This window comes from Ursus arctos, unplaced genomic scaffold (genome assembly GCF_023065955.2).
Source record: "Ursus arctos isolate Adak ecotype North America unplaced genomic scaffold, UrsArc2.0 scaffold_18, whole genome shotgun sequence".
NCBI classification, from domain to species: Eukaryota; Metazoa; Chordata; class Mammalia; order Carnivora; family Ursidae; genus Ursus; species Ursus arctos.
In genome coordinates this window covers 60,053,082-60,080,971 of record NW_026622852.1, presented here as the reverse complement: position 1 = coordinate 60,080,971, position 27,890 = coordinate 60,053,082, and the positions used below count along the sequence as shown (strand labels likewise).

At 66.4% G+C, this 27,890-nt stretch overlaps 2 protein-coding genes across 5 annotated transcripts; both read left to right on the top strand.

The window, feature by feature from the left end:
- Positions 1-1,329: 1,329 nt before the first annotated feature.
- FUT7 (fucosyltransferase 7) lies at positions 1,330-4,578 on the top strand. 4 transcript variants are annotated; one of them, XM_026490177.4, is made up of 3 exons: positions 1,330-2,049; positions 2,740-2,876; positions 2,969-4,578. In XM_026490177.4, the coding sequence occupies exons 2-3, from the start codon at positions 2,864-2,866 to the stop codon at positions 3,982-3,984; spliced, it is 1,029 nt and encodes a 342-aa protein (XP_026345962.1). In that variant the 5' UTR covers positions 1,330-2,049; positions 2,740-2,863; the 3' UTR covers positions 3,985-4,578. The 4 variants fall into 4 exon arrangements, with proteins under 4 accessions (XP_026345962.1, XP_057169390.1, XP_026345963.1 ...); XM_057313407.1 differs by having other exon boundaries at positions 1,330-2,228; XM_026490178.4 differs by having other exon boundaries at positions 1,330-2,321.
- Positions 4,579-6,513: 1,935 nt separating this feature from the next.
- On the top strand, positions 6,514-26,775 carry ABCA2 (ATP binding cassette subfamily A member 2). Its single transcript, XM_026490221.4, has 48 exons — positions 6,514-6,639; positions 10,337-10,430; positions 11,411-11,522; positions 11,599-11,762; positions 12,040-12,167; positions 12,337-12,447; positions 12,787-13,005; positions 13,307-13,674; positions 13,931-14,090; positions 14,858-14,986; positions 15,064-15,231; positions 15,300-15,396; positions 15,872-16,045; positions 16,120-16,222; positions 16,294-16,408; positions 16,593-16,783; positions 16,977-17,127; positions 17,201-17,405; positions 17,520-17,684; positions 17,773-17,953; positions 18,043-18,255; positions 18,376-18,572; positions 18,657-18,839; positions 19,074-19,258; positions 19,516-19,636; positions 19,955-20,194; positions 20,276-20,482; positions 20,752-20,854; positions 20,957-21,276; positions 21,360-21,573; positions 21,668-21,773; positions 21,869-21,980; positions 22,062-22,122; positions 22,201-22,375; positions 22,560-22,675; positions 22,750-22,897; positions 23,189-23,312; positions 23,404-23,536; positions 23,622-23,739; positions 23,876-24,054; positions 24,126-24,267; positions 24,337-24,471; positions 24,588-24,691; positions 24,771-24,863; positions 24,971-25,073; positions 25,142-25,279; positions 25,352-25,558; positions 26,003-26,775. Exons 1-48 carry the CDS (start codon positions 6,574-6,576, stop codon positions 26,036-26,038), a joined length of 7,314 nt encoding a protein of 2,437 aa, XP_026346006.1. The 5' UTR covers positions 6,514-6,573; the 3' UTR covers positions 26,039-26,775.
- The last annotated feature ends 1,115 nt before the right edge of the window (positions 26,776-27,890 follow it).

The following is a 27,890-nucleotide window of genomic DNA, read 5'->3' as shown; positions in this document are numbered from 1 at the left end:
CCCCGCCGCAGCTGGCTCCCCGCACAGCCCTCGTGCTACACCCCCAACCTGGGAGCTCGCCGGCTACCCGCCCCTCTCTGCACCCACCTTCCGGAGGCGGTCCCTGAACCCTCCGCTCAGCTTGTCCTTGGCAGTAAAGGGTGTGCCGGCTCCCTCTGCAGGAGCCAGACGGCTTTGGAGCTCGGCCGGCAGGGGGCCTTCGGGGCACACATGTGGACTCGGACTTGCTCAGGCTCACCCTTGGGGCGGGTGGGCAGCGAGGCTCCGGCCCTCTGTCCCTGAGGCACCGCCAGGCTGGGGCTAAGGCCAGGTCTGCCCCACCACCGCCCTAGGTGCCCTTGTCTGTAAGGGGGAGGCGGTGAGCAGGCCAGTGGCCCGGCCTCCATCTGGTTGTGGTTTCTCCAGCGGGTGCCCCCCCAGGAGGGTGGCCCTGCAGCAGCCTCAGGGCTCGGCTGCGGGAGTGACGGTGCGCTCCTGATTCCGAGATGCTCATGGGCTGTGGAGCTGGAGATGGGTGCCCACCTGCGTCCCAGTGAGTCACGGGGCCTGGGGTGAGACACAAGGATGAGGCCCCCGCTTTCCCTTTGACTCATGCTGTCTCACCTTCTTCACTTCCCTCTGAGAGCCTCTCACTCTGACCTGTTTCTGGGCCAAATCTCAGGGCCCCATTTCCCAGCCAGCACGTTCCCACGATAGGGGCCCTGTGGTTGCCAACCTGAGCTGGCAGGCGTGTGACCGCGGGGTGGGGGAGCAGCAGACCCAGGGCAGAGGAGGGGCAGGCTCCTTCAAATCCACCCAGGAAGGGAGCAGTCTGTGGGTATGGGTGAGGCCTGTGGCAAGGGCCCCGGACAGCCTGGCCATGCAAACAGGAAGGGCAGGGGTACTGGCAGCCAGAAGCGGGATTGGCGCCTTCCCACATACTTCACCACCTGCAGGGTGCCCGCCCCAAGGAGAAGAGGGCTGAAGTAAGGCCGGAAGCCAGGGCGTGGCTCTTCTGTGGTCCCCCTGCCAGGGAAGAGATGCCACAGTGGGGCCAAAGGCCCAGTGCCACCGTGGTCGTCTCCCTAACCATTGGGCAGCCGAAGGGACAAGGGCTGGCCACAGCCGCCGGCTCTGGTCAGGCCCTGGTGCCCACCAGCAGGGAGTCAGGCCTGGCAGCTGCGTCCACACTACAGGTTACCAGATGGTTTCCGCCAGATCCTGCAGCCTCCCTTCCCTCCGTGGACGTTGCGAAAGCCCCACCGCACAGCTCGGAGGTTTTGCAGGGGCTGGGGAGCCTCGGAGATGCCGAGCTGCCCGCTCTCCTGCACTTTCCTGTCTCCTCTGGGCTGCAAGGCCAGCTCCCCGGCCCCATCCTGATGACAGTCTGGTCCTCACTGAGGGCTGGAGCTGGAGGATGCCAGCAGGCCCAGGCACCCAAGACTGAAGCAGGAGGGGGACAGTGGGGTGGTGGAAGGCCCCCCAGGATGGCGAGGGGCAGCGGACCTGGGCTGTGGTTCCTGTTTGCGCTTCCTTCCACGACCCGCATCCCGGAGGCGTCCAGATGCTGAGCGTGAGAGCCAGTCCTTGCCCTCCACATCCAGGACCCAGAAGCGTCCGGCCAGGGGGAAGGAAGCTGACAGGGCACCAAACTTGGCTGAGTGGGGAGCAGGTCAGAGCTCGGGGAAGTCTGATCATGCTGACTTGCCGTATCTCCAGCTCAGAGGAACTGGAGCAGAAGGGGAAGGAACTTGACCTCCAAGCCTGGGCCCCCAGGGCTGGTCAGAGGGTAGGGTTGGGGGAAGGAGAAGGCCCCTGGACTTCTGCCTTTTTTTTCCTGGGGCAGGCGCCAGCCCCCTACCTGCCCGCACCAGGGACACAATGACTCCTTCCCTTTCCAGTCTGGAAAGCCCCCTCTCTGTCGCCACCCCCATCCTGGGCTGTGGGGCCTGGAGGAGGAGCCCTGGAGTCCCCAAGGGCAGGCCCCTGCGCACATCCCTGCCCGTCAGTATCAGCAGCTCTTCCCAGGCTGGCCAGGACCATGGGACTTCTGTGGACACGTGTCCTTGGGTGAGGAAAGAAAGCACAGTGGCCCTGCAGCCCACCCTGGGGCCAGGTCCAGCCTGGCGTCTGCCCTGTATGGGCCTGTGCAGTGGCCTCATGGGGACTGGCACTCCTGAGACCCCGGGACAGAGACCCCCGCTCTGGGAATCTGAGTTCCAGGACGAGGTGTCCTCGCCGTGGCGGGGGTGAGCTGGGGGTGGGGCAGCCCACTCAGAAGCCAAGGGAGAAACCTCAGCCTGCTGGCGGAGAGCCGAGCACAGCGCACCTGCAGCGCGAGGGTCCGTGAGCCGCACGAGCGGGCGTTGAGCAGGGGAAGTGAGTGATGCCACCGCAGGAGGGGCAGTGCTGACCTGGGGCTCCGCGCTGCCCCCAGGGGAAGTGCGCCTTGCCTTCCGGGGCCTGGGAGGCGGGCGGCGGGCAGCGACTGGGTCCTTGTGTCCAGGGGCCACCTCCACCTGGGACGGCGTCTCCTGTCTTGCCTGCCCAGCTGCTCATCCCCAGGCCGCTTCAGAGCCCAGCAGGAGTGGGGGGGCCTGACATTGGGCTCCGGATGGCGCCCCCTCTACCCCCAGCAGCTAGAGGATTAGAGTGGGAGGTGGGGTGAGGGTGGCGGTTGATGCCAAAGGTCACCTCCCAGGCGGGGGGCAGGGGCGGGGCAGGAGCAGGAAGATAGCCTGCTTTCTGTGTCTCGGGCAGATGAAAGGGCAGTGCTTCCAGGTCGGCAGAGCGCGGGTGCCGCCGTGATTGCGGGCGCCTCTGCCTAGTGGCTGCTGTGATTTGAGATCCTTGGGCATCTGGGTAGCTGACTCTGGGCGCTCAGATGAACCATGCTGGTGAGTGTCTGGCCTTCGGGGAGACGTGGGCTGGGAAGATGGGGCCGTGGGCGACCCTGGGAAGACAGCGTCTCCTCCTATGTCCTGTGTAGGGTGTGGCCCCTCCCAGAGGCTCCGGGCCTTGGGGGCCCTGGCCGGAGCCGCCCTGCTTTCCGCCCTGTGGCTCCTGTGGCTACTCGGGTCAACCCCTGTGGGAGTCCCTGCGCCACCACCCACGCTCGTCATCCTCGTCTGGCACTGGCCCTTCACCGACCGGCCCCCAGAGCTGCCCAGCAACACCTGCATCAGCTACGGTGTGGCCCGATGCCACCTGAGCACCGACCACAGCCTGCTGGCCAGCGCAGATGCTGTGGTCTTCCACCACCGCGAGCTGCAGACCCAGCAGGCCCGCCTGCCCCTGGCCAGCCGGCCGCGTGGGCAGCCCTGGGTGTGGGCCTCCATGGAGTCGCCCAGCCACACCCACGGCCTCGGCCGCCTCGGCGGCATCTTTAACTGGGTGCTGAGCTACCGGCAAGACTCCGATATCTTCGTGCCCTACGGCCGGCTGGAGCCTCACGAGGGGCCCGCGCCACCGCTGCCGGCCAAGAAGAGGGTGGCAGCCTGGGTGGTCAGCAACTTCCGGGAGCGGCAGCGGCGCGTGCAGCTGTACCGGCAGCTGGCGCCCCACCTGCAGGTGGATGTGTTCGGCCGTGCCAACCGGAAGCCACTGTGTGCCAACTGCCTGCTGCCCACCGTGGCCCGGTACCTCTTCTACCTGTCTTTCGAGAACTCGCAGCACCGAGACTACATCACCGAGAAGTTCTGGCGCAATGCGCTGGCAGCCGGGACTGTTCCTGTGGTGCTGGGGCCCCCGAGGGCCACCTATGAGGCCTTTGCACCTGCTGACGCCTTTGTGCACGTGGACGACTTCGGCACGGCCCAAGAGCTGGCCTCTTTCCTGGTTGGCATGAACGAGAGCCGCTACCGGCGCTACTTGGCCTGGCGAGCCCGGCTCCGCGTGCGGCTCTTTGAGGACTGGAGGGAGCGCTTCTGTGCCATCTGCACCCGATACCCCTACCTGCCTCGAGGCCAGGTCTACGAGGACCTCAAGGGCTGGTTCCAAGACTGAGCTCTGGCCAGAAGAGGGGGAGGCAGAGGAGGGTGGCTGTGGGTGGAAGGCTGGGTGTTGAAATCAAACCACCGGGCATCCGGCCCCCATGGGCCCCCTTCAGGTTAGTGTAGACGTTGGGGTGGGAGGCTGGAAAGCGAGGGTAAGGGGGGAATGGGCTGGTCCGAGCAGGCTGCTTGGAGAAGGAGGTTGCTGGGCATCGGAGCAGGCATTCGGGGGTGAAGGTGAGAGTGGGGAGTTAGTGGGGGTGCCTGTGGCTAGTTGATCAAAGATACGGGCTCCCGAGGACCTCCAAGGACCTCCCTCCCCACCTTGATAAAACCCGGGGTCGATCCTTGTCCCAGACGCAGGCTGGGGGAGGCCAGAGGCAGGGCCCTCCCGCAGTCTCTGGGGGAAAAGCTGGGCCCTCAGACCTCCTCTGTCACCGAGCTCCCTTGGCTTGGGCGGCCCTGGTACATCACGCACACCCTCCACCGTGCTGGAGCCAGGCCCTGGGGACGCCGTGACAAGCAGGCCAGGTTGTTGGCCTTCTTGCAGCCTGCAGTCGGCTCTGGGAGGGGGGCAGCGATCAATAAAAAGAGGACAAGAATGGTGTGTGCTGAGTCTTGGCCTATCTGCCCTTCCCCTGGCTCTTCACCCCGCTGCCACACAGGCCTCCTTGTCCTGATGGGATCCCACGGGCTCCTCCTCAAGGCCTCTGGGCTCCCGGTGCTTGAGGAACCCTCCCCCACACTGCTCTGCCTGCGGCTGCCAGCTTTCTTCAGTCCCTGCTAAAAGAATGGCATGACATCGGGGAGCCTTCCCTGACCCCCAAAAGGCCAGGGTGGGTGGAGAGTAGGGGGGTGCTGAGATCTGAAACCTTGCTGGAGGGGTGTGTCAAAGGCGCCTCGTCTTGAAGTCCCTGGGATTTCATTTTCGGGCTGCAGGGGTGTCTGGGGTGTGGCAGGATCTGGTTCGTGATGTAGCGTTCGCTGTGCCAGGTGGTTGGTGACCACACGGGCAGCAGGGGATACCGAGCACGCTGCCGCAGCCAGGGGAGCCCCTGTGGCAGGCTGCCTGTGGGGGGAGGGAGAAGAAAAGCTGGTGCTGCAGATAGGGGCCCCAACAGGCTGCTCCCCTGGGGCAGAGGTCAGGATTTGTCCCTGCCCCAGATGGGGGTGGGCAGCAGGTGGAGGCAGGAAGCTGCCCTCCGCCTTGACAGTGGCTTGTGGGAAAGGCCTGCCAGTGACTTCCTGCCCTGACCTAGCCCCACGTGCTGACCAGGGAAAGGATGTGGGACTGTGCTCCCTGTGCTCTGCCCCACCGTAAAGAAGGAGCTGGGGAGGGGCAGGTAGCGGTGGTCCCCCAAAGCCTGCAATTCAGTTTAGGGGAGCCCTCGATGTGCACCCCTATGTGCACCCCCAACACTGGACATCCCGTGGCCTGCCCCTCCCATTGGCAAGTGAGGAGACTGAAGTGCGGGGTGGCGGGGAGCCCTCAGAGCCACCCACCAGGGCTCCCTGCCCTCTGCTGTCCTCTGCTGTCCACCCTGGGACACTGCAGCCTCACTGCCCCAGGCACCAAACTGCCTCTGCATAATTCAGTCCACTCCAAACTCCACCTGCAGGGTCCTGACTAGCTCTCGGATGTGGGGAGAGAAATGAGCGGCTCACTGAGGGGGCAGCCTCAGTCTCCTCCAGCACCCTGTCTACCCCACCTGCAGGGAACTGCTTCCCTGGGCCAGAGCCCAGCGAGGCCCAGCCTGCCCCTTGGTCACCAAGTGGTTCATTCACAAGGGACACAGGGAATTCTCACAGCGGTGGGACAGCCCACCTGCAGCCCCCCTCACAAGCGCCCACGCCTCCCTTAGGAGCCGTGGGTCAGGAAGCACCTGGTTGGGCCAGAACTCCGATTCTTGAAGACTCGAGGGCAGATACTGCCCGCCATGCACAGGTGGGATCTCCACCAGGGCTGAGCTGTCCTCTCCGCCCGTGTGGGCGGCTACACCCTTCCAGCCTGGCAGTGACCCTGAGGACCGGGACCTGGCTCTGACGTCCAGACGAAATTCCTGCCCCCAGCACTTCTGCGCGGGCGCGTGGAGGTGATGCGCCCCCTCAGCATCCCCTCGGGGCGACCTGGGGGCCAGTGAGCACCTTGGGGCGCCTCTGCGGGAGGGTTCCAACGGGGGTGCTGCGTGCCGGCCAGATGGCCCTGGAGAAGAGCGCCCCCGGGGTGGGGGTGAGTGGGGGGCTTAGATGTGAACTCTGGGGCACGTCACTTCAACGCCGGGCGAGATGGGGACAACCGAGGAGGCCTCCGTGGCTGGCGGGGTGGAGCTCCAGGAACCGCCTGGGAGGGCGGCGGGGGTTCCGGACGCGGCTCGGGCGGCAGGAGCAGCGCGGCGCCTTTAAGCGGGGGAGGTGCGGGCGGGGGGCGGGCGCAAGCGGCTGTCACCGCGGCCGCCGGGGCGGAGCCAGCGCGGAGCTGGTCCCGGACGCCCCAGACCCCGCCCCGCGCGGGCGATGCCGAGCGGCGCGGCGGGCGGCGGGGCCGGCGGGGCGCGCAGACGAGCGGGCCGCGGCGCGAAGGCGGCCGGAGCGCGGCCCCGCCATGGGCTTCCTGCACCAGCTGCAGCTGTTGCTCTGGAAGAACGTGACGCTGAAGCGCCGGAGCCCGGTGAGCGACCCCGCGCGCCTCCCGGCCTGCCCCGAGCCGGAGGTCGCGCGCACGGGGGCCGGCGGCGCGCTTTCCGCGCGCACGTGCGTCCGTGCTGGGCGCGCGCAGACCCCGGGAGGGCCCCGGGGGCGGCGGGCCCGAGCCCCCTCCCCGCCGGACCCCGCCCGCCCTTGCCGGCTCCGGCCTCCGGGGAGGGGGCTCGGCCGTGCCCAGCCCGCGGCCCGCGCCCGCTGACAGTCGCGGTGCTCGGCTGAGTCACTGGATGGGCGCCCTGCGCGGTGCGCTCTTCGGGGCTAGCCGCTCGGGTAGGGGGGCCGGCTGCCCTAGGACTCTGGGGTTGCGGGAGGCCCTCATTCCCGGGACAGAGGGCTGGCACGGGAGACTCTAGCCCAGAAAGTCCTTGGTTTCTGGGCCCAGCCCCCTCTGGAGCCCCTGCAGGGACCCTGCCCCTTCCCTCCGTGCACCACCCTTCTGCCCTTGGACAGACACCTCTCCCCCTCCTCCTCCTCCTCCTTCTCCTCCTCACCCTTCCCGCAAGTCCGCTAGACCTTGCTCCTGCTTTCTCACCAACGGGAATGTCCTTGCTGTGCCAGCACTGGCCAGTCTGCATCCCTGCACCCTTTTGTCCTTTGGGGCAGTCCTCCCGAGGCTGATCCACCCTCTGATCTTCCCAACCCCAGCCTCCTCTGGGAGCCAGGTCCTGCTGTTTGGAGCTGGGACCACCAAGCGACACAGTCCTCTGTCCTGTGCCTGGGGCAGCTAGGGGCCTGCAGGACACAGCAGCTGTCAGGGACAGAAGCCGGGTGAGGAGCCAGCCTGAGGCCCTGTGGATGTCATCATGCTGGCCCTCACCACTCCTGCCCTGGGCACGGCAGGGGCATCTGCGGTCGTCCTGCCGACAGCAGCACAGGCACCAGAGAGGCCCGGGCAGCTCGGCTTTCTGAACAGGCCGTGGGGATTTTCCACAATGAGGCCCAGAAAAGGCTGGGGTCCAGAGTGGGGGGCCGGAGGAAGCATCTTCTTGCCCACCTGGGGCCTGAGAGTCTCCTCTCCCACCTGACTCTGAGTCCCCTTGGGCTGATGAGCTCCTGCCAGGGTCCCTCCTTGAGAAGGGCTCTGAAGAGCCTAATGAGAAACCCAGGACTGCAGACAGGTCAGGGTGGCCATCACCACGGCCTGGCAGGAGTCCCCTGGGCACCTGAGCCTGGCGGGGAACCAGGGTTGGGTACACTCCCTGCCCGCGTGCCTAGGGCTGGCTGGCACTGGGTCCCATGGATCAGGCCTGCAGCCTCTGCTGCAGCTCCCCCTGCTTCCGATTTTGGGTTACGGGGGACACCGGGGCAGGGCTTGGGGGGGAGGGGATTGGGATGTGGGCATGCATTAGTATTAGCCCCAGGGTTCTGGCAGTAAGGGCCCCCCAGGGGCTGGGAGCAGAGGCTGGAGTGATGGCCTCTATATCCACTGGGGACCTCAAGGCTCAGGGAAGGGAGCAGTGGCTTGTGGGGCACCTGGCAAGCAGGTGGGAGGTGTGGCCCCCACCTGCTAGGTCAGGCTTTCCCTAGAATCTTCTCGTGCTCCTGCCCAGCAGCACTGCCAGGCGTGGTTGGGCCACATGGAGTTCCTCGGCCTGAGGCCACAGCAAAGCAGAAATCCCTCCTCCGGGATGGCTGAGGCCTTGCTGGGCTTGTGCCACGGGGCAGGGGCTGGGGCTGGCCAGATGCCTGGCACACTCCTGCTGGCCCCCCACTTTCTGGGGAGAGTCTTGGGCTTCCGAGTCAGACCTGTGGTCTTGGCCAAAAGAGGTTTTGCTCTGCGGGCTATGCTCCCCCCAGAAAGCTTGGTTTGGAGGGCAGGAACCAAGGACTTCTGTGCCTGGGTTTCTCCATCTGCGAGTGTCACCTGTCCCCTCTTAGCGGGGGCTGCTGTGGCCTCATCACTGGGTAGAGTCAGGTCCTTCCATCCTCAGTTCTGCTCTGTTCTCCCCTTGACACAGCAAGAGGTGGCTCAGGCCCAGAGTGAGCACCCAGGCTCCAGGAACATGGGGGCACTGGGCTAATCTCAAGGGACCAGGGTTTGACCACCTTGCGAGCCCCTGGTGTGGTGCCCAGATGGGGCTCCCACGTGGGGCTGAACCTGTGCCTGCCCGTAACCAGATGCCCCTCTGGCCGCCCGCCCGCCCGCCCGCCAAGCAGGCCTCCCTCCTCCCAGCAGCTCTGTGCGGCCGTTGCTATAGCGATGAGGAGGTAGCCGTGGCCTGTTGCTGCAGTCACACGGTTGAGGTGCCCAGTGGCAGGGCGGCTGTGGGTGGGGCTGGTACCTTGGCCGTGACGCCGGCCTCCTGCATCGAGTGCAGCCATCTGGCTCCGTGTGTGTGTGCGTGTGGCACAGGTGTCTGTCCCTAGCCCTGGTGGGTGCCCATGGTGCCTCCTTGGCTAGCCCTGGGCTGGATCCTGGCTCGGGGAGGGGGTGGAGGCTGGCACAGACTGGGGCGGGCGTGGGGTGCGGACACACAGTGGGGTGTTCCAGACCACAGAGCGCTATTGTCAGAGCACGGTAAACAACAGCCGCTGTTCCACGCCAGGGGCCGGGAGCCTGGGCCGTGGGCCAGAGTGCCACTGGGGTGGGGGCTCTGGAGTCTGTTTTGGGGGAGGGTGAGGATGAAGGAAACCTGGTCCTCTGAGAAGAGCTGGTGGGGGTGAGGGTCAGAGTGTGTCTTTGGGCTGGGGGGGGCACAGAGCAGCTGGCCCGAGGTCCTCTTTCCACCTTCCCTCCCTGAGCTAGGAGAGGTGGCGGTGTCACAGATGGTGACAAGTCCTTCCGTTTTCCAGGCGAAACAGAGGGAAGCCTGGGGCTCTGGGGCCCCTGGCATTCCTTTCCCACTCAGAGCAGGTTCCGCCAGGGCTCACCTTGCTGCCCAGCCGGGGGTCCAGTCCAGTCCAGCCTGGACTCCCAGCAGGAGCAGTCCCGGGACTAGAGAAGAGTTGTGGGAGCGCAGGCAGGGCAGGCAGGGCTGCCGAGCCCACCTGAGCCATGTGGGATGAGGGCACGGGGTCAGGGCAGAAGCAGGCGCCTGTGCCTCAGGGGCTCGGGGCAGACAGACGGCTGAGCAGATTTTCCTGGTGGTGCAGAGCCCTGGGCTAGAGTCATGCCATCCCTTATCCAGGCCTTGTTCTCCTAGGCTCTTTCGTGGAGTGTAATGGTGCTGTCACAGTGAGGAGGGCTGACCCTGGGGGAGTGTGGGCGCTGTAGCTGGGGCCCAAGACCACCTGCAAGATCCTAGGCAGGAGAAGATGGGGAAGGAGAAACTGAGCTGGGCAGATTCATGGGTCAAAGTGGACCACAATATGACTGGTTTGTCCCTGCTGGCAAATCACTGTGGCACACAGAACCTGGGCTGGGGGCGTGGGAGAGCGGATTTGCTTGGGCCAGACAACACTCACGCTCTCACCCACCGAAAAGGCCCTTGAAGAAAGGGAAGGCAAACTCTGTTGGCCCTGAAGGGCCTGGGTTGAACTTTTGTGGTCCCTGTGGGGGCTATGTGGGGTGCAGGCTGGGCGGGGGTGGCCATGCTTGCCAGGAAGACATCTATCTGTCTGGGGAGAAGAGGGCTTGGGTCTGTCCTGTTCAGCCCCAGGCAGCTGGTGTGGGAGGCCAGGCTACCCAGGGCTGGTGGCCTTACTCAGCCCACCCTTTCCAGTGGGTCTTGGCCTTTGAGATCTTCATTCCTCTGGTCCTCTTCTTCATTCTGCTGGGGCTTCGGCAGAAGAAACCGACCATCTCTGTGAAGGAAGGTGAGTGTCCTTGGGTGGGGGGGCGGGGGGAATGGGGGGCCCAGGGCACAGCTGGGCGGGCAGGGTTGGGCAGGCAGCCCTCGCTGCATCACGCGTGCTTGTCCTGGTGCACGTGACCACACACGTGTCCCAGCTCCCACGCTGTCCTGGCGCGGTCCGTGTGCCCGCTCCCCCGCGTGGTCCCTGACCATTCCTCCTGGCTGGGCTTGAGGACAGGGCTGGCCATGGCGGCCGTTCCTCACTGTTCTCCTCTGTTCTGTTTTGCCCCTCCCCCGCATGGTCTCTTGTCCTCCTCCCGGGCCTGCATGCAGTCTGTAAGTGAGAGGCCCCGCCCCCGCTTGCATTAACAGCCTTTCCTGGCCTGGCCGTGTCCCCGCAGAACCCCTTGCCCACTGTCAGAGACAGCTGGCGTACTGGGGGATGGGGGGCGGTGGCTACCGACGGGGGCCTGGGCCACGGTGGCTCCCCGGTCAAGCTTCTGGGGGGGTGTCCATCTCTCTGTGGGGTCGCCTGGCCCTGCCTTGCAGGGCTGGGGCTGGGTCACCTGGCTGCTCTCCCCTCAGACCCCCATGGGCTCCTGCATTCTCTCTGCTAACCAACTGGCCAGAGAGGTCAGAGGTCACTGCCCAGTGAGGGGCCCCAATTGCTCCGCTGGGCTCTGTGGGCAGTGACACACCTGAATTCTTAGGGACGGTGTCAGGCATTTTGGCCTTGGCTGGCTGAGGGAAGAAGGACACCCTGGGAGTTGTGGGGAAGGGATGGCCAGACACCCTTTGACCTCTGACCTTCTGGGGTCGTTTGCACCAGAACTCTTGGCCCTCTGCCCCCTGTCTGCTGCCTGAAGCTGCTCTTCCTCCCTGACTTTCTCTAAATTTCTCCATTTGGTCTTCATCTCCCTCCCCTTTCTTGACTCCTTCCCTGTCCTCTCCTGTCTCTGCCCCTTGGGCCCTCTCACCTGCCCCGACCGCCCCCCCCTGCAGCTTTCTACACGGCAGCGCCTCTCACCTCTGCTGGCATCCTGCCGGTCATGCAGTCTCTGTGTCCAGATGGCCAGCGAGACGAGTTTGGCTTCCTGCAGTACGCCAACTCCACGTGAGTGTCCCCCTGCCCCTCCCTCCCCCCCCCACCCCCCTGCAGAGGCCAGTGGCTGACCTCGATGGTGGTGCAGGGTCACTCAGCTGCTGGAGCGCCTCAGCCGTGTGGTGGAGGAGGGCAACCTATTTGACCCGGCACGGCCCAGCTTGGGCTCGGAACTCGAAGCCCTGCGCCAGCACCTGGAGGCTCTCCGCTCGGGCCCGGACACCTGGGAGAGCCACTTGGACAGACCTACAGGTATGCCCTGGGCAGCGTGGGCTGTGCCTATGCTGGGGGGCTTGAGGCCCCAGCTCTGGTGTCAGCTTGGTCAAACCCCAGCTTGGTCACTTCTGGCCGTGGGGCCTCCATCCGAGCCGTTGCTCTGCGTTCCTGGGGCACATGTGCCCAGGCGGACCCAGCCAGGCTGCCCTCCGTGGTGGCTGAGTCTGGTGTGGGCACCTCAGCTCGGCATCTGTTCCGGGTGCCTTGACCCTGGGCTCAGCTGGCCCTCAGTGCCGTCCTTCTGCCTGTCCAGTGTCCTCCTTCTCTCTGGGCTCGGTGGCCAGGGACCCGCGGGAGCTCTGGCGTTTCCTGGTGCAGAATCTGTCGCTACCTAACAGCACGGCCCAGGCCCTCCTGACTGCCCAGGTGGAACTGCCCGAGGTGAGGTGCGGCCGGCGTGCCCGGCGAGCGTGTGTCTCTTCTTGGGGTGGCTGCCGGGCCTGGGGCAGTCCTCTCTGTCCTTCCCTGCTTGTAGGAATGGAGAGCAAGGAGGGGGATGCGGGGCTCTGGGGCCCCCCCTGGCCTGATCCACGCCCCCTCTACACCCCAGGTCTATCACCTGCTTTTTGGCCCTTCGCCTGCCCTAGATGTGGGGACAGGACTCCCCAGGGGTCAGGAGCCCTGGAGCCACCTGGGTAGCAATCCCCTCTTCCGGATGGAGGTGAGAGGACCTGTTAGTGGGATGGGAACACGCCGCCTGCCTCTGGATGGGTGTTTCTGCCTGAGAGGGTGAAGAAAGGGGCCCCCTTGATAATTCCGAGCTTCTCCTAGGGTTGAGGGAGGTCCCTGGGAGTCTGTGGCTGGCATTGGGAGAGGGGAGGCAGGATAGTTATGTGTGTCCACACCCCCACACTCCCACTGCCCATCACAGCGCCCAGGCTATCTCAGACCTGGCGCAGGGGGTGGGGCAGGGGGAGACCTGAGGCCTTCTTGGGCTAGGGCCTTCATTTCCTCTTGGTTGAGGTTCCTTCCCAGCTGTTCCCCTGCACCCCGCCCCCAGGAGCTGCTGTTGGCCCCTGCCCTCCTGGAACAACTCACGTGTACACGGGGCTCCAGGGAGCTAGGCCGGATCCTCACTGTGTCCCAGGGTCAGCAGACAGTGCTGCAGGGCTACCGGGATGCTGTCTGCAGTGGGCAGGCTGCAGCCCGTGCCCAGCGCTTTTCTGGGCTGGCCGCTGAGCTCCACAACCAGCTGGATGTAGCCAAGATTGCCCAGCAGGTGAGGGCCTGCCTGCGTGCCTGGTGGCCCATGGGTTCACGGCCTGGGCTGGAGCAGATGCTGGGGCTCCTTGGGCCCAAAGCTGCGAGTGGGGTGTGCCTGTGGTTGGGTAGGTTGGGTGTCCCACACCCCCCCAGTGAGCTATGCCCCACCTCCTCCCCCTAGCCGGTGCTCCCCTGCCCTTCAGCCACTCTCATCCCAGCCTGTGCCCTCGTCCTCCACCCCTGACCTTCACATCAGTCCCCGGCCCCTGCTCCCTCTCCGGGGCCTGCATCTCCCCATGTGCCCCATTTCCCCTCAGCTGGGCCTGGACGCCCCCAACGCCTCGGCTCCCCGGCAGCAGCCGCCAACCCCGCAGCGGCTGCAGGCGCTGCTAGAAGACCTGCTGGACGCCCAAAAGGTTCTGCAGGACGTGGACGTCCTCTCGGCCCTGGCCCTGCTGCTGCCCCGGGGCGCCTGCGCCCGCCGCGCGCCGGGGCCCCCAGCCGGCGGCCCAGGAAGGACGGCCAACGGCACCGGGGCTGCGGGGGGCGCGAGCTCCAACTCTACGGTGGAGGAGGGCGCCCCGTCCGCTGCGGCTCCGGCCTCCTCCGACGCGCTGCAGGGCCAGTGTTCCGCCTTCGTGCAGCTCTGGGCTGGCCTGCAGCCCATCCTGTGCGGCAACAACCGGTAGGTGGGCGGGGGGGGGGGGGGCGGGGGAGGGGCAGGAAGACAGGTAGGGGCGGGGCTGACCTCGAGGCGGGCTTTGACCCCCCCACGCACCTGGCGCCCTCCCCGAATCCTGGCTCCACGCCCCCCCACCCTCATCCTGAGGTTGTGCCCTGTCCGCTCGTGAAGCCCCGCCTCCAACCCCAGAACCCCGCCCTGATCCCCATCGCAGACCCCCCCCCCAGCTCCGCCCCTAACGCCCCGCCCCCCGCGCTAGCACCATCGAGCCCGAGGCGCTGCGGCAGGGCAACATGAGCTCGCTGGGCTTCACGAGCAAGGAGCAGCGGAACCTGGGCCTTCTCGTGCACCTTATGACCAGCAATCCCAAGATCCTGTACGCGCCCGCGGGCTCTGAGGCAGACCGCGTCATCCTCAAGGTTCGCCAGTCTGGCGCGTTGGGGGCTTGAGCTTCTGGGGCAGAAGCTGAAGGAGCTGGGCAGAGGGACTCTGCAGGCGGGGGACCCCTGTGCAGACTGGGGTCAGTAGAACTGTCACGGGAGGGGGCTGCGGCCCTGGCACTTGAGCTTTGGCTTGGCTGAGTCGGGGCGGACCGAGGGGGGGGTACGTTCCAGGTGCAGGGGCACTTGGGGGCACCTGTGGGGGTGCACTGGACGGGCTGGTGAGGGGCAAAGTCCTGGCCTGGCTGGGAATGGCCAGGGCCAGCAGCGCTGCTTTGGATAGAGAACAGGCTACATGGGGCCAGCTGAGGGCAAGATATCTGTGGCCATTCCAGGGGAGAAGCCCTGTCTGGGAGAAGTATAAATTAGGGCTGGAAATGGCCCAGGAAGGGGAGAGCTTGTGGAGGGATCTCTAGGATGAGTGTGGGGGGAGAGGAGGGCCAGGTGTCAGGGCTGTTCGAGGGACATGTGGAGAAGGGCCCAATGGAGGAGCCGGGAAGGCACAGCTGGTGAATTGGGGAAGTGGGAAGCCATGCTGCCCTGCGAGCTGTGGCAGAGCCAGGTCTATGGGGTCCATTCCAGGAAGGCCGGGAGGGGAGGGTTTCCAGTGGGCCCGTGGGAGTCTGGCCACAGCAAGATTGGCTGTTGGTGAGGACCGGCCTGGGGGGAGACAAAGGAGTGGAGAACCCCCTTGCTGGCTGGGATTTTCCCACGAGCCCCATGACCCATGCCCTCACCCTCTGCAGGCCAACGAGACCTTTGCCTTTGTAGGCAATGTGACCCACTACGCCCAGGTGTGGCTCAACATCTCCGCGGAGATCCGCAGCTTCCTGGAGCAGGGCCGGCTGCGGCAGCATCTCCACTGGCTGCAGCAGGTGCCGGGGGCGCCGGGTGGGAGTGGGGGCGGGGCCCGTGTCCTGGGCCACCCTCCGAGCCCATCCTTCCTCCCCAGTATGTGACAGAGCTGCGGCTGCACCCCGAAGCCCTGAACCTGTCCCTGGAGGAGCTGCCGCCCGCCCTGCGTCAGGACAACTTCTCCCTGCCCAATGGCTCGGTCCTCCTGCAGCAGCTGGACACCATCGACAACGCGGCCTGCGGCTGGATCCAGTTCATGTCCAAGGTGGGGTGGGCGAGCCCCACGGGCTCCGCTGGTGCCCAGGGCCGGCTCCAACGATACCTCTCCCCCAGGTGAGTGTGGACATCTTCAAGGGTTTTCCCGACGAAGAGAGCATCGTCAACTATACCCTCAACCAGGCCTACCAGGACAATGTCACCGTGTTCGCCAGTGAGCTGGTCCCCCTAACCCCTGCTCTTCTGCCTCTCCCCCCATCCAGCCCCAGCCTCCAGTCTCTCTCCATCACAGCCCTCCCCTACCACTTTACCTGCCACCTGTGCGGCTTCCCTTCTTCACCTTCACCCCACCTTGGCCCCACCTCCTCCCTGCTCCAGCCCCTGGTCCTGCCCCCTGCTTCACGCCCAACCCTTCCCTGATCTCCAACCCCGGCCCGCCCCCCTCCTCCCCGGCCCCGCCCCTCACTCCCCAGCACGGGCCCAGCCCCTGGTCCTGCCCTCTCCTTCACGCTCCGCCCCTTCCCTGATCTCCAACCCAGGCCCCGGCCCTCACTCCCCTAGCCCCGCCCCCAACGGGCCCCGCCCCCTTGTGCCCCTGCCCCTCCCTCCCTTCATGCCCCTAGCCCCCCGTCCCCCCCCCCCCCCCCCCCCCCCCGCTCTGGCCCTCCACCTGCCCCTCGTGTCCCCAGGCGTAATCTTCCAGACCCGCAAGGACGGCTCCCTGCCGCCCCACGTGCACTATAAGATCCGGCAAAACTCCAGCTTCACCGAGAAAACCAACGAGATCCGCCGGGCCTACTGGCGGCCGGGGCCCAACACCGGCGGCCGCTTCTACTTCCTGTACGGCTTCGTCTGGATCCAGGGTGAGGGCCGCTCCTGGGGCTGCGGGGGTAGGGCCCGGCCGCCCCTCCCCACGGCTGACCACTCCTGCCCGCAGACATGATGGAACGCGCCATCATCAACACCTTCGTGGGGCACGACGTGGTGGAGCCCGGCAACTACGTACAGATGTTCCCCTACCCCTGCTACACGCGAGACGAGTGAGTGTGGGGGGGACTGGGGGCTGGGCTCAGGCTGAGCCCCTCCCCTCACGCCGCTGCCCCGTCCCCAGCTTCCTGTTTGTCATCGAGCACATGATGCCACTCTGCATGGTGATTTCCTGGGTCTACTCGGTGGCCATGACCATCCAGCACATTGTAGCAGAGAAGGAGCACCGGCTGAAGGAGGTGGGGGTGCCGGGGTGGGGGGACTGAGGGGGGCAGAGGTGGGGGAGGAATGGGCAGAGGGGAGGCTGCGGGCACCTGTCCCTCCCCGGGGCCTGGCTGGCAGGGCGGAGGCCAGTCGCTCCTTCCTGGTGTCCCGTCCCAAGTGCTGAGGCCTCCTGCCCCAGCCCGCTGCCCATGCCCACAGGTGATGAAGACCATGGGCCTGAACAACGCGGTGCACTGGGTGGCCTGGTTCATCACCGGCTTCGTGCAGCTGTCCATCTCCGTGACGGCGCTCACGGCCATCCTCAAGTACGGCCAGGTCCTCATGCACAGCCACGTGCTCATCATCTGGCTCTTCCTGGCCGTCTACGCCGTGGCCACCATCATGTTTTGGTGAGCGCCGTGCGGCTGGCAGCAGGCTGGGAGGGAGCCTCGCTTGGGCCCTGGCAGAGTATCCCTTGGATTCACCCAGAAACACACACCCCGCTTGGAGCTGCTCTGTACCCCAGGAGGGACGTGCAGGGAGGGCTTCGGGCTCTGCGCCAAGGGTCCGGTGTGGCTGATGGCCCGTGACCCCCCACCCCAGCTTCCTGGTGTCTGTGCTGTACTCCAAGGCCAAGCTGGCCTCGGCTTGCGGCGGCATCATCTACTTCCTGAGCTACGTGCCCTACATGTACGTGGCGATCCGCGAGGAGGTGGCCCACGACAAGATTACCGCCTTTGAGAAGTGCATTGCGGTGAGGGTCATGGGTGGTTGCGGTGGGAGTGGGGTCCAGCCTCCTTCCCCCGCTGACACCACTGTCCCCGCAGTCCCTGATGTCCACGACAGCCTTCGGCCTGGGCTCCAAGTACTTTGCCCTGTACGAGGTGGCCGGCGTGGGCATCCAGTGGCACACATTCAGCCAGTCACCTGTGGAAGGCGATGACTTCAACCTGCTCCTGGCGGTCACCATGCTGATCGTAGACGCGGCCGTCTATGGCGTGCTCACGTGGTACATTGAGGCCGTGCACCCAGGTACCAGCTGACTCTTTGGAGGGGGAAGGGTCTAGAGGGTGTGTGGTTCCCTGAGTGGAGGGACAGCAACTCCAGGCCCTGGGTCAGCCTCCCTTCCGCTCCCCCCACCCCTAGGCATGTACGGGCTGCCCCGGCCCTGGTACTTCCCACTGCAGAAGTCCTACTGGCTGGGCAGTGGGCGCACAGAGACGTGGGAGTGGAGCTGGCCGTGGGCACGCGCCCCCCGGCTCAGCGTCATGGAGGAGGACCAGGCCTGTGCTATGGAGAGCCGGCGCTTGGGTGAGGCGGGTGCCGGGTGGTGGCTGGGGCAGTCACTGGGTTTTGGGGGGCCCAGGGCAGCCTTAGCTGACCCGCTGCCCTGGTGCAGAGGAGCTGCGGGGCATGGAGGAGGAGCCCACCCACCTGCCGCTCGTGGTCTGTGTGGACAAGCTCACCAAGGTCTACAAGAACGACAAGAAGTTGGCTCTGGACAGGCTGAGTCTGAACCTCTACGAGAACCAGGTGGTGTCCTTCCTGGGACACAACGGGGCCGGCAAGACAACGACCATGTGGGTGTCAGGGCACAGCCCTAGCCAGGTGGGCAGCGGGCTGGGCTCCCTGCAGGAGGTGGGGGTCGTGACCCTGCCCGCCCGCCCAGGTCAATCCTCACCGGCTTGTTCCCGCCGACCTCGGGGTCGGCCACCATCTACGGGCACGACATCCGCACGGAGATGGACGAGATCCGCAAGAACCTGGGCATGTGTCCGCAGCACAACGTGCTCTTCGACCGGCTCACGGTGGAGGAGCACCTGTGGTTCTACTCGAGGCTCAAGAGCATGGCCCAGGAGGAGATCCGCAAGGAGATGGACAAGTGGGTGGGCTGGGGATGGGCCGAGGGGCCGGGGCCGGCCGGGGCCCGGAGGCCACCCGGAGTGGCTGGCTCCCGCGGTCCAGGCCCCACATGCCCGCTCCCACCCTGTCCCGCCCTCAGGATGATCGAGGACCTGGAGCTCTCCAATAAGCGGCACTCGCTGGTGCAGACGCTGTCGGGCGGCATGAAGCGCAAGCTCTCCGTGGCCATCGCCTTCGTGGGCGGCTCTCGCGCCGTCATCCTGGACGAGCCCACCGCGGGCGTGGACCCGTATGCTCGCCGGGCCATCTGGGACCTCATCCTGAAGTACAAGCCGGGTGAGCAGGGCGTGGGGCGGGTGCGGGTGGCCCCACCTGGCCCCCCCAGCCCAGCGCCCTGACCGCGATCCTGGGCTCCCCCAGGCCGCACCATCCTGCTGTCCACCCACCACATGGACGAGGCCGACCTGCTCGGGGATCGCATCGCCATCATCTCCCACGGGAAGCTCAAGTGCTGTGGTTCCCCACTCTTCCTCAAGGGCGCCTATGGGGACGGCTACCGGCTCACTCTGGTCAAGCGGCCTGCTGAGCCTGGGGACCCCCAAGGTCTGTGCAGAGGCTGCCTGAGCCGGCCTGGGGCCCCCCTACCCCAGGACCCCTTCTCCAAGCCCAGTGAGCTTACGGGGTGGGCTCCCGCCGCTGCCTCAGTGAGCCTAGCGTGCCTGGTCGGGCCTGGGGCTCCCCCTTTTCATGCCTCCTCTTGACCTGGCTGGGCCTCGTGGAGGCTCCCCCTCCACCAGCCCCCGAGTACAGCTCCTCTGCGTTCTCCTACCTTCCTAGAGCCAGGGCTGCCAGCCAGCCCCCCAGGCCGCACCCAGCTGAGCAGCTGCTCAGAGCCCCAGGTCTCCCAGTTCATCCGCAAGCACGTGGCGTCCTGCCTGCTGGTCTCCGATACGAGCACAGAGCTCTCCTACGTCCTGCCCAGCGAGGCCGCCAAGAAGGGGGCCTTCGAGCGTCTCTTCCAGGTGTGGGCGGAGTGGGCTCAGAGGGGGTCCCCTCCCACTGTGGGGCGGAGCAGGCTCAGAACGGGGGGGGACCCTTCCTGCTGTGGGGTGGAGCGGGCTCAGAGGGGGGTTCCCTTCCTGCTGTGGGGTGGAGCGGGCTCAGAGGGGGGTTCCCTTCCCGCTGTGGGGTGGAGCGGGCTCAGAACAGCGGCCGCCGGGGGCAGGCGGTGTCCCTGCGGGGCCCGAGCCGCAGCGGGTCACACACAGCCCTGTCGCAGCACCTGGAGCAGAGTCTGGGCACGCTGCACCTCAGCAGCTTTGGGCTGATGGACACCACGCTGGAGGAGGTGTTCCTTAAGGTGTCAGAGGAGGACCAGTCTCTGGAGAACAGCGAGGCAGGTGAGAGGTCCCAGAGCTGCTCATCAGTCCTGTCCCTCTCCACCCCCACCCCCTCCCCGGGGCCTCAACTTGGGCTGGGGCTGCTCACTCTGCCCCTGTCTCGGGACCAAGGGCTCTGGGTGGGAACAAGGGGCCACGATTCCCTGCCAGGCTGACTCTGGGGCTGAGGAGCCTGGGCAGGGAGGTGGCCATGGGACTTGGGGCTCCCCAAGGCGAAGTGGGGCTGAGGGTCTTGGGCGGGTGGGTGAGCAGGGGGACCGGGGTCCCAGGCAGGCCTGAGCCCCGCTTCTCCCGTCCCTGGCCCCTCTGCTGCGGCAGACGTGAAGGAGTCCAGGAAGGATGTGCTGCCGGGGGCGGAGGGCCCGGCCTCGCCGGGGGAGGCGCACGCTGGCGGCCTGGCCCGGTGCACGGAGCTGGCACAGTCACAGGTGTCCCTGCAGTCCGCATCCTCTGTGGGCTCTGCCCGTGGCGACGAGGGAGCCACCTATGCGGATGTCTGCGGCGACTACCGTCCCCTCTTTGACAACCTGCAGGACCCCGACAACGTCAGCCTGCAAGGTGGGGGGCGGCCGGGCGGGGCTGGGCGGGGTCCCTGTGGGGGGCGCGGAGCCTCCTGCTCAGCCCCCACTCCCTGTGCAGAAGCCGAGGCGGAGGCCCTGTCGAGGGTCGGCCAGGGCAGCCGCAAGCTGGAGGGCTGGTGGCTGAAGGTGCGCCAGTTCCACGGGCTCCTGGTGAAGCGCTTCCACTGTGCCCGTCGCAACTCAAAGGCGCTCTCCTCCCAGATCCTGCTCCCCGCCTTCTTCGTCTGCGTGGCCATGACCGTGGCCCTTTCCGTCCCTGAGATCGGTAGGGCCGCCGGGCCAGGCAGAGGGACATGGGGGCCAGCATCCCACTCTGGTGGGACTGGCTCTTCCCCACTCCTGAACCACCCGCTCTGGGCCTGGACACTATGTCCAAGACCGGCAGGCATTCTGCGGGGCTTGTCTGGGGCTCAGGCATCCTTGGGACCCAGACCCCAAGCTTGGACCCTAAGGGTCCTGGGAAAGAGGGACCTAGGCCTGGGGGCCGCCAGTAGGCAATGAGGACCTGCTCAGGCTCCCCACGCACCCCTCCAGGTGACCTGCCCCCGCTGGTCCTGTCACCCTCCCAGTACCACAACTACACCCAGCCCCGCGGCAACTTCATCCCCTACGCCAACGAGGAGCGCCAGGAGTACCGGTGAGGCCGCGTGCCAGGCAGCCGTGGCGAGCAAGGGCTGGGTGAGAGCGCGGAGATGGGTGGGCATCTCCCCACCCAGACTCATACTGCGGGTTCCCCCAGATTGCGACTGTCTCCGGACGCCAGCCCCCAGCAGCTCGTGGGCACGTTCCGACTGCCGTCGGGCGTGGGCGCCACCTGCGTGCTGAAGTCTCCCGCCAACGGCTCCCTGGGGCCCATGCTGAACTTAAGCAGCGGCGAGTCCCGCCTGCTGGCCGCCAGGTTCTTTGACAGCATGTGCCTGGAGTCCTTCACGCAGGGGCTGCCGCTGTCCAATTTCGTGCCGCCCCCACCCTCACCCGCCCCGTCCGACTCCCCTGTGTCCCCAGAGGAGGACCTGCTGCAGGCCTGGAATGCTTCGCTGCCCCCCACCTCTGGGCCAGGTAGGGGCCCACCAGGCTGCCTGTGGGGGGGGGGGGCAGGGGATGGCGCGGTCCCGAGCTGACGGTACCTGCCGTGCCCACAGACGACTGGACATCGGCGCCCTCCTTGCCCCGCCTGGTGCGGGAACCCGTCCGCTGCACCTGCTCTGCGCAGGGCACTGGCTTCTCCTGCCCGGGCGGGGTGGGCGGGCGTCCACCCCAGATGCGGGTGGTCACAGGAGACATCCTGACGGACATCACCGGCCACAATGTCTCCGAGTACCTGCTCTTCACCTCTGACCGCTTCCGGCTGCACCGGTGAGCCGGGTGGGCGTTGCGTGCCGGCTGTGGGCAAGGGGGCAGCCCACCCGCTGCGTGCTGGGCCTCACCGCCCCTCGACCTGCCTGCCCAGGTACGGGGCCATCACCTTTGGCAATGTCCAGAAGTCCATCCCGGCGTCATTTGGTGCCCGGGCCCCGGTCATGGTGCGGAAGATCGCCGTGCGCAGGGCGGCCCAGGTGAGCGGTGCAGCCCCAGGCCCTGCGGCCCCCGGCTCTCGCCCGAGGTGGGCAGGAACCCACGGGGCTCTTAGGGCACTTCTGGGTCCCTCCAGGTTTTCTACAACAACAAGGGCTACCACAGCATGCCCACCTACCTCAACAGCCTCAACAATGCTATCCTGCGCGCCAACCTGCCCAAGAGCAAGGGCAACCCGGCGGCCTACGGTGAGCCTGCGGGGGTAGGGGGCGGGGTGGGGGCGGGGCAGGGCGGGCAGGTCCCTGAGGCTGCCGTCCCCTGTGCCGTAGGCATCACTGTCACCAACCACCCCATGAACAAGACGAGCGCCAGCCTCTCCCTGGATTACCTGTGCGTACGGGGCAGGGGGCGGGGGCTCTGCCGCAGGCCGGGGTGCCAGGCAGGGGCTGACGGCTGCCCTGCCCCCAGGCTGCAGGGCACGGACGTGGTCATCGCCATCTTCATCATCGTGGCCATGTCCTTCGTGCCGGCCAGCTTCGTGGTCTTCCTGGTGGCCGAGAAGTCCACGAAGGCCAAGCACCTGCAGTTCGTCAGCGGCTGCAACCCTGTCGTCTACTGGCTCGCCAACTACGTGTGGGACATGGTGCGCCCTCCAGACGGCGGGGGGGGGGGGGGGGGGTGGTGGCGGTTCCCGGTACCCCTAGCCCCCTGCCGTCCCGTGACCCTGTCTCCTGCCAGGCCCGCCAGTCCTGCCCCCGGGGCCCTCCCCCAGCCCGGGGCCCCTCCCCCCGCTCCCGGGCCCTCACCTGCCGCTCCTGCTCCCACAGCTGAACTACCTGGTCCCGGCCACCTGCTGCGTCATCATCCTGTTTGTGTTCGACTTGCCGGCCTACACGTCACCCACCAACTTCCCTGCCGTGCTCTCTCTCTTCCTGCTCTACGGGTAAGGGGGAGCGCGCCAGGGAGTGGGCCGGGGTGGGGCGGGCCAGCTGCTGACCACTGCACCCTCCCCCGCAGGTGGTCTATCACCCCCATCATGTACCCGGCCTCCTTCTGGTTCGAGGTTCCCAGCTCGGCCTACGTGTTCCTCATTGTCATCAACCTCTTCATCGGTATCACCGCCACCGTGGCCACCTTCCTGCTGCAGCTCTTCGAGCATGACAAGGTGGGGCAGCGGGCTGCAGGGGGGGCAGCGGGGCACAGCGGGCAGCGGGGTGGCGGCGTGGTGGGGCCCAGTGGGCAGCAGGGCACAGCGGGGTGGCAGGGCAGTGGGGCTGCAGGCCATGGTGGGGTGGCGGGGCAGCGGGATGGTGGGGCCGCGTGGCACGGGGGCAGCGAACACGGTGGGAGGCAGGGCAGCGGGGTGGGGGCACAGCGGGCAGCAGGGCAGTCGGGTGGTGGGGCACAGCAGGGAGACAGGGCCCAGCTGGGCCCGTGACCCCCTGTGACCCTCCAGGACTTGAAGGTGGTCAATAGTTACCTGAAAAGCTGCTTCCTCATCTTCCCCAACTACAACTTGGGCCACGGGCTCATGGAGATGGCCTACAATGAGTACATCAACGAGTACTACGCCAAGATCGGTGAGCCGCGGGCTGGTGCTGGGCGGGCTCGTCGGGACTTGCCGGCGTGGGGCGGGCCCCCGGCACAGGCCCTGAGCCGGCTGCCCCACAGGCCAGTTTGACAAGATGAAGTCCCCGTTCGAGTGGGACATTGTCACCAGGGGGCTGGTGGCCATGACGGTGGAAGGCTTCGTCGGCTTCTTCCTCACCATCATGTGCCAGTACAACTTCCTGCGGCAGCCACAGTGAGTTGGGGAGTGCCCGGGGGTGTGGGGGCCATAGCAAGTTGGGGAGCGCTGGGCGATGGCACTGCCCGTGCTGTCCCCGCAGGCGCATGCCAGTGTCTACCAAGCCTGTGGAGGACGACGTGGACGTGGCCAGCGAGCGGCAGCGAGTGCTGCGGGGGGATGCTGACAACGACATGGTCAAGATTGAGAACCTGACCAAGGTGGGCCCTGGGCTGGTAGAGCGGCCAGGTGGGGGCGGGACCCGGGGGCGTGTTTCCAGGCAGGGGCGGGGCCCCGTGGGGGGCGTGGCTCAAGGGCCGGCCCGCGCTGAATGGGTTGATCCCTCCCCTACGCCAGGTGTACAAGTCCCGGAAGATCGGCCGCATCCTGGCGGTGGATCGGCTGTGCCTGGGCGTGCGTCCTGGCGAGTGCTTTGGCCTCCTGGGCGTGAACGGCGCCGGCAAGACCAGCACCTTCAAGATGCTGACGGGTGACGAGAGCACAACGGGGGGCGAGGCCTTTGTCAACGGGCACAGGTGCAGGCGGGCGGGCGCCTGGGCGGGCGGGGCGACTGTGGCCGCCGGTGCTGATGGCACGGTGTCCCCAGCGTGCTCAAGGAGCTGCTCCAGGTGCAGCAGAGTCTGGGGTACTGCCCGCAGTTCGACGCCCTGTTCGACGAGCTCACAGCCCGAGAGCACCTGCAGCTGTACACGCGGCTCCGCGGCATCCCCTGGAAGGACGAGGCGCGGGTGAGGGGCGCCCGGGCAGGGGAGGGGCTGACGGGAGGGCCGGGCCCTGATGTCCGTTCTCGCCCCCAGGTGGTGAAGTGGGCCCTGGAGAAGCTGGAGCTGAGCAAGTATGCGGACAAGCCCGCGGGCACCTACAGCGGGGGCAACAAGAGGAAGCTGTCCACAGCCATTGCCCTCATTGGGTACCCCGCCTTCATCTTTCTGGTGAGCCGGGGTGGGGGTCGGCCCGACCGCGCCCCTCCGCTGGGCCGGGGTGGGAGGCAGCCAGTGGGCCAGCTGGGGTGGGCGCCCTGCGGTGGCTGAGCCTGCACCGCCCCCAGGATGAGCCCACCACAGGCATGGACCCCAAGGCCCGGCGCTTCCTCTGGAACCTCATTCTCGACCTCATCAAGACGGGGCGCTCGGTGGTGCTGACTTCGCACAGGTGTGTCCCTGCCCTCGCCCCTCCCCCACTGCTCGGCGCCCAGTGCCCCGCCCCCCACGCCAGCCCCTCTCTGCCACAGCATGGAGGAGTGTGAGGCCCTGTGCACACGTCTCGCCATCATGGTGAACGGGCGCCTGCGCTGTCTGGGCAGCATCCAGCACCTGAAGAACCGGTGAGCCGGCGGGGCCAGCGTGGGGCGGCGGACTGTGGGGCCTGTGGCAGGTGGGGGACGGGCTGCCCTGGTGGCTGGGGACCCGGGGCCACAGGCCTGTCCCGCAGGTTTGGGGACGGTTACATGATCACGGTGAGGACCAAGAGCAGCCAGAATGTGAAGGACGTGGTGCGGTTCTTCAACCGGAACTTTCCAGAAGCTGTGCTCAAGGTGGGTGGGGCCCCAGGGTTCGGGCTTGGGGGCCCGCTGGGCGGCCTCTGAGCCCTGTGCCCCCCCAGGAGCGTCACCACACGAAGGTGCAGTACCAGCTCCAGTCGGAGCACATCTCACTGGCTCAGGTGTTCAGCAAGATGGAACAAGTGGTGGGCGTGCTTGGCATTGAGGACTACTCCGTCAGCCAGACCACCCTGGACAACGTGAGTGCCCCGGGTCTGGGGCATGGGGCTGGCTGGGCTGCCCCCGCTCACCCACCTGCCCCCGCCCACCAGGTGTTCGTGAACTTCGCCAAGAAGCAGAGTGACAACCTGGAGCAGCAGGAGACAGAGCCGCCCTCGGCCCTGCGGTCACCCCTGGGCCGCCTGCTTAGCCTCTTCCGGCCCCGGTCCGCCCCCACAGAGCTAAGGGCACTTGTGGCCGATGAGCCCGAAGACCTGGACACAGAGGACGAGGGCCTCATCAGCTTCGAGGAGGAGCGGGTGAGCCGCGTTCGTAGGGTCCGTGTGGCCAGCGGGCTCAGGCTGTGCGTGAGGAGAGGCGTGGGGAGGAGTCGCCTGGGGATTTTTGCGGTCCTGAGCTCAAGGGGACGGAGGGGTCTCGCTGATACTTAGGGCTAAACACGGGAGGCCCTGGGCACGGGCAGATACACAGTCACTGCAGACCCCGCAACACTGTGCAAACCCTGAGGGCCTTCAGAGACAGGCAGAGCAGAGTAGGGGGAGCGGAGCCTGGGGACAGGGGACAGCTGGAAACACTGCAGCCACCAGCCTGGGCAGACAGAGTCCACAGGAGGCTTCACCACTGAGGAAGAGCTCCAGGGAGACGGAGGAGAGCTACCCGGTCCCAGACCCAGGGTGGGTGGCTGGGGGGGATTGTGGACGCCTCCCCAAGCCCGGCCGGCCTGCCTGCCGTCTGCCCACCAGGCCCAGCTCTCCTTCAACACGGACACACTCTGCTGACCACCAGGCACTGGCTGAAGGACATGCAGTGGGGACAGAAGTCAGGCGGTGGCCGCGGCCTCACCCGTGCCCCCAGCGCCCGCCCACAAGGCCCTGGAATGGGAGGTCCAGGACCAAGGGCTTCATGCCCCCTCCAGCCCCTCACCTGTCCTCAGCCCTGCCTGAGGCCACTGCGCTGCCCTCCCCTGATCGTGCCAAAGGTTGGCCTGGCCCTGGGCTGCGCACACCCTACCCTCACCCTGCTCTGCCTTAAAGCCTTGGGGTCTGGCCGGCCCCTAGTCTCCGCCCCTCCAGCTCTGCCCACCGCCCCTCAGGCCACTGGGGTGACACAGGCCACCAGGTGCCACCAGACTCTGCTGGCCAGGCCTGACCTCCTGAATGGGCTTTTCGCTGACCCCCCCCAGTACTGATGGGCTGGTCTGGGCTGAGAGTGGGGACCGGGGTAGGTCCTGTCCCCAGGCCCTTATTTATTTTGCTTTAGGAAGAGGCTTCCTCATCTTGCTCTCATGCAGGGAGGCCCCCAGCTGAGGGAAGCTGTGGGCATGGGCCAGGGAGGGGCTGCCTCCAGGTGGTGGGCCGGGTGGCAGGAATGGAGAAGCTGGCTCCACCGGCCGACAAGGGGCCGGACCCCCTCCCCACCCTCCAGCTGCCATTGCACACCCACCCGCCCGGGAGCCGGACCTGTGCGTAGCGCACAGTTGTTTGTTTTAAATAAATAAACAAAAAAGCCCATGCAAGCCTGCGTGTGTGGAGTGGGGTGTTGGGGTGAAGATGGGCCCCCTTGATGCCAGGGTTATGGTCTCTGCCTCACGGGCACAAATGCAATGTCCCTGAGCACTGAGCCCAGGGTGAAGAGAAGGTGACCGGGTTAGCCTGGAGGAGGGGGTGGGGCCCCTCATCCCTCTAAACAGCTGTTGGCACAGATGGGGAAACTGAGGCAGGGGCCGTCCATCACTCCCCTCCCCTGCCCCACCCACACAGCCCGGACTCCCTGCCTGGAGGCAGGTCCTGAGTGGGCTCTTTTGTGCCATGTTGCCCACCCTGGGGGTGTGCGCTCCCTGCCACCTTCTCCCCGACCCCTGAGCCCAGGGTCCACTGAGGGCCCACAGGCCGGCTGTGTGTTCTGGACTGTGTCCATCTCATCCAGGATGGGGGTTTGCAGGAGGAGGTGACCTCTAGGCTGAGACCCAAGTCCAGGAGGGGATGTGTGCAAAGGTTTGGGGCAGTGCGGAGGCTCCCAGGAACGGGGCGGGGGGGTGGGCCCGGCTTGCAGCAGTGGACTTGAAGACAGGCCACAAGGAAGGCCATAGAATCAGCGCCCCTCGAGCATGGCCATGGTTGTCTCCCAGCAGAGACCCCTTCAAGGGGACTGGAAGGGACACAGAAGACTCCCTAGGACGATGGAGGTTCATGTGAACAGCTTCTCAAAACCCTTTTACCCCGGTGCTGGGCGGTGGTTTGCAAATGGTGGTTTTCTTTTTTTTCTTTCTTGTTTTTTAAATATTTATTTATTTTGAGGGGGGAGGGGCAGAGGGAGAGAATTTCCAGGCAGACACCCGGCTGTGTGCGGATTCCCACACCCTGAGATTGTGACCGGAGCTGAAACCCAGGGCCAGACGCTTAACCGACTAAGCAGACGCCCCCAAAACGGCAGTTTTCTAATTATTTCATCCTTTGTGTTTATTAGCTGGCATTTTTCCAAGGATCTCCACTTTCAGAAATACGTCACTGTGGATTCACGGGTTTTTAAAAAACCGACATGTTGTTCACTGCCGTCATCTTCAAGATTTTTTTTGTAAAGATTTTGTTTATCTGTTTGAGGTAGAGCACTGGCAGGGGGCGGAGACAAGGG

What these genes read in the sequence shown, in the direction of transcription:
- ABCA2 (XM_026490221.4), top strand. Translation starts at nt 6,574, where the DNA reads ATGGGCTTCCTGCACCAGCTGCAGCTGTTGCTCTGGAAGAACGTGACG. An exon ending in GCCCCCCACCTCTGGGCCAG is followed by an intron (nt 21,277 to 21,359) that starts GTAGGGGCCCAC and finishes CCGTGCCCACAG; the next exon opens with ACGACTGGACATCGGCGCCC. An exon ending in TTCCAGAAGCTGTGCTCAAG is followed by an intron (nt 25,074 to 25,141) that starts GTGGGTGGGGCC and finishes GTGCCCCCCCAG; the next exon opens with GAGCGTCACCACACGAAGGT.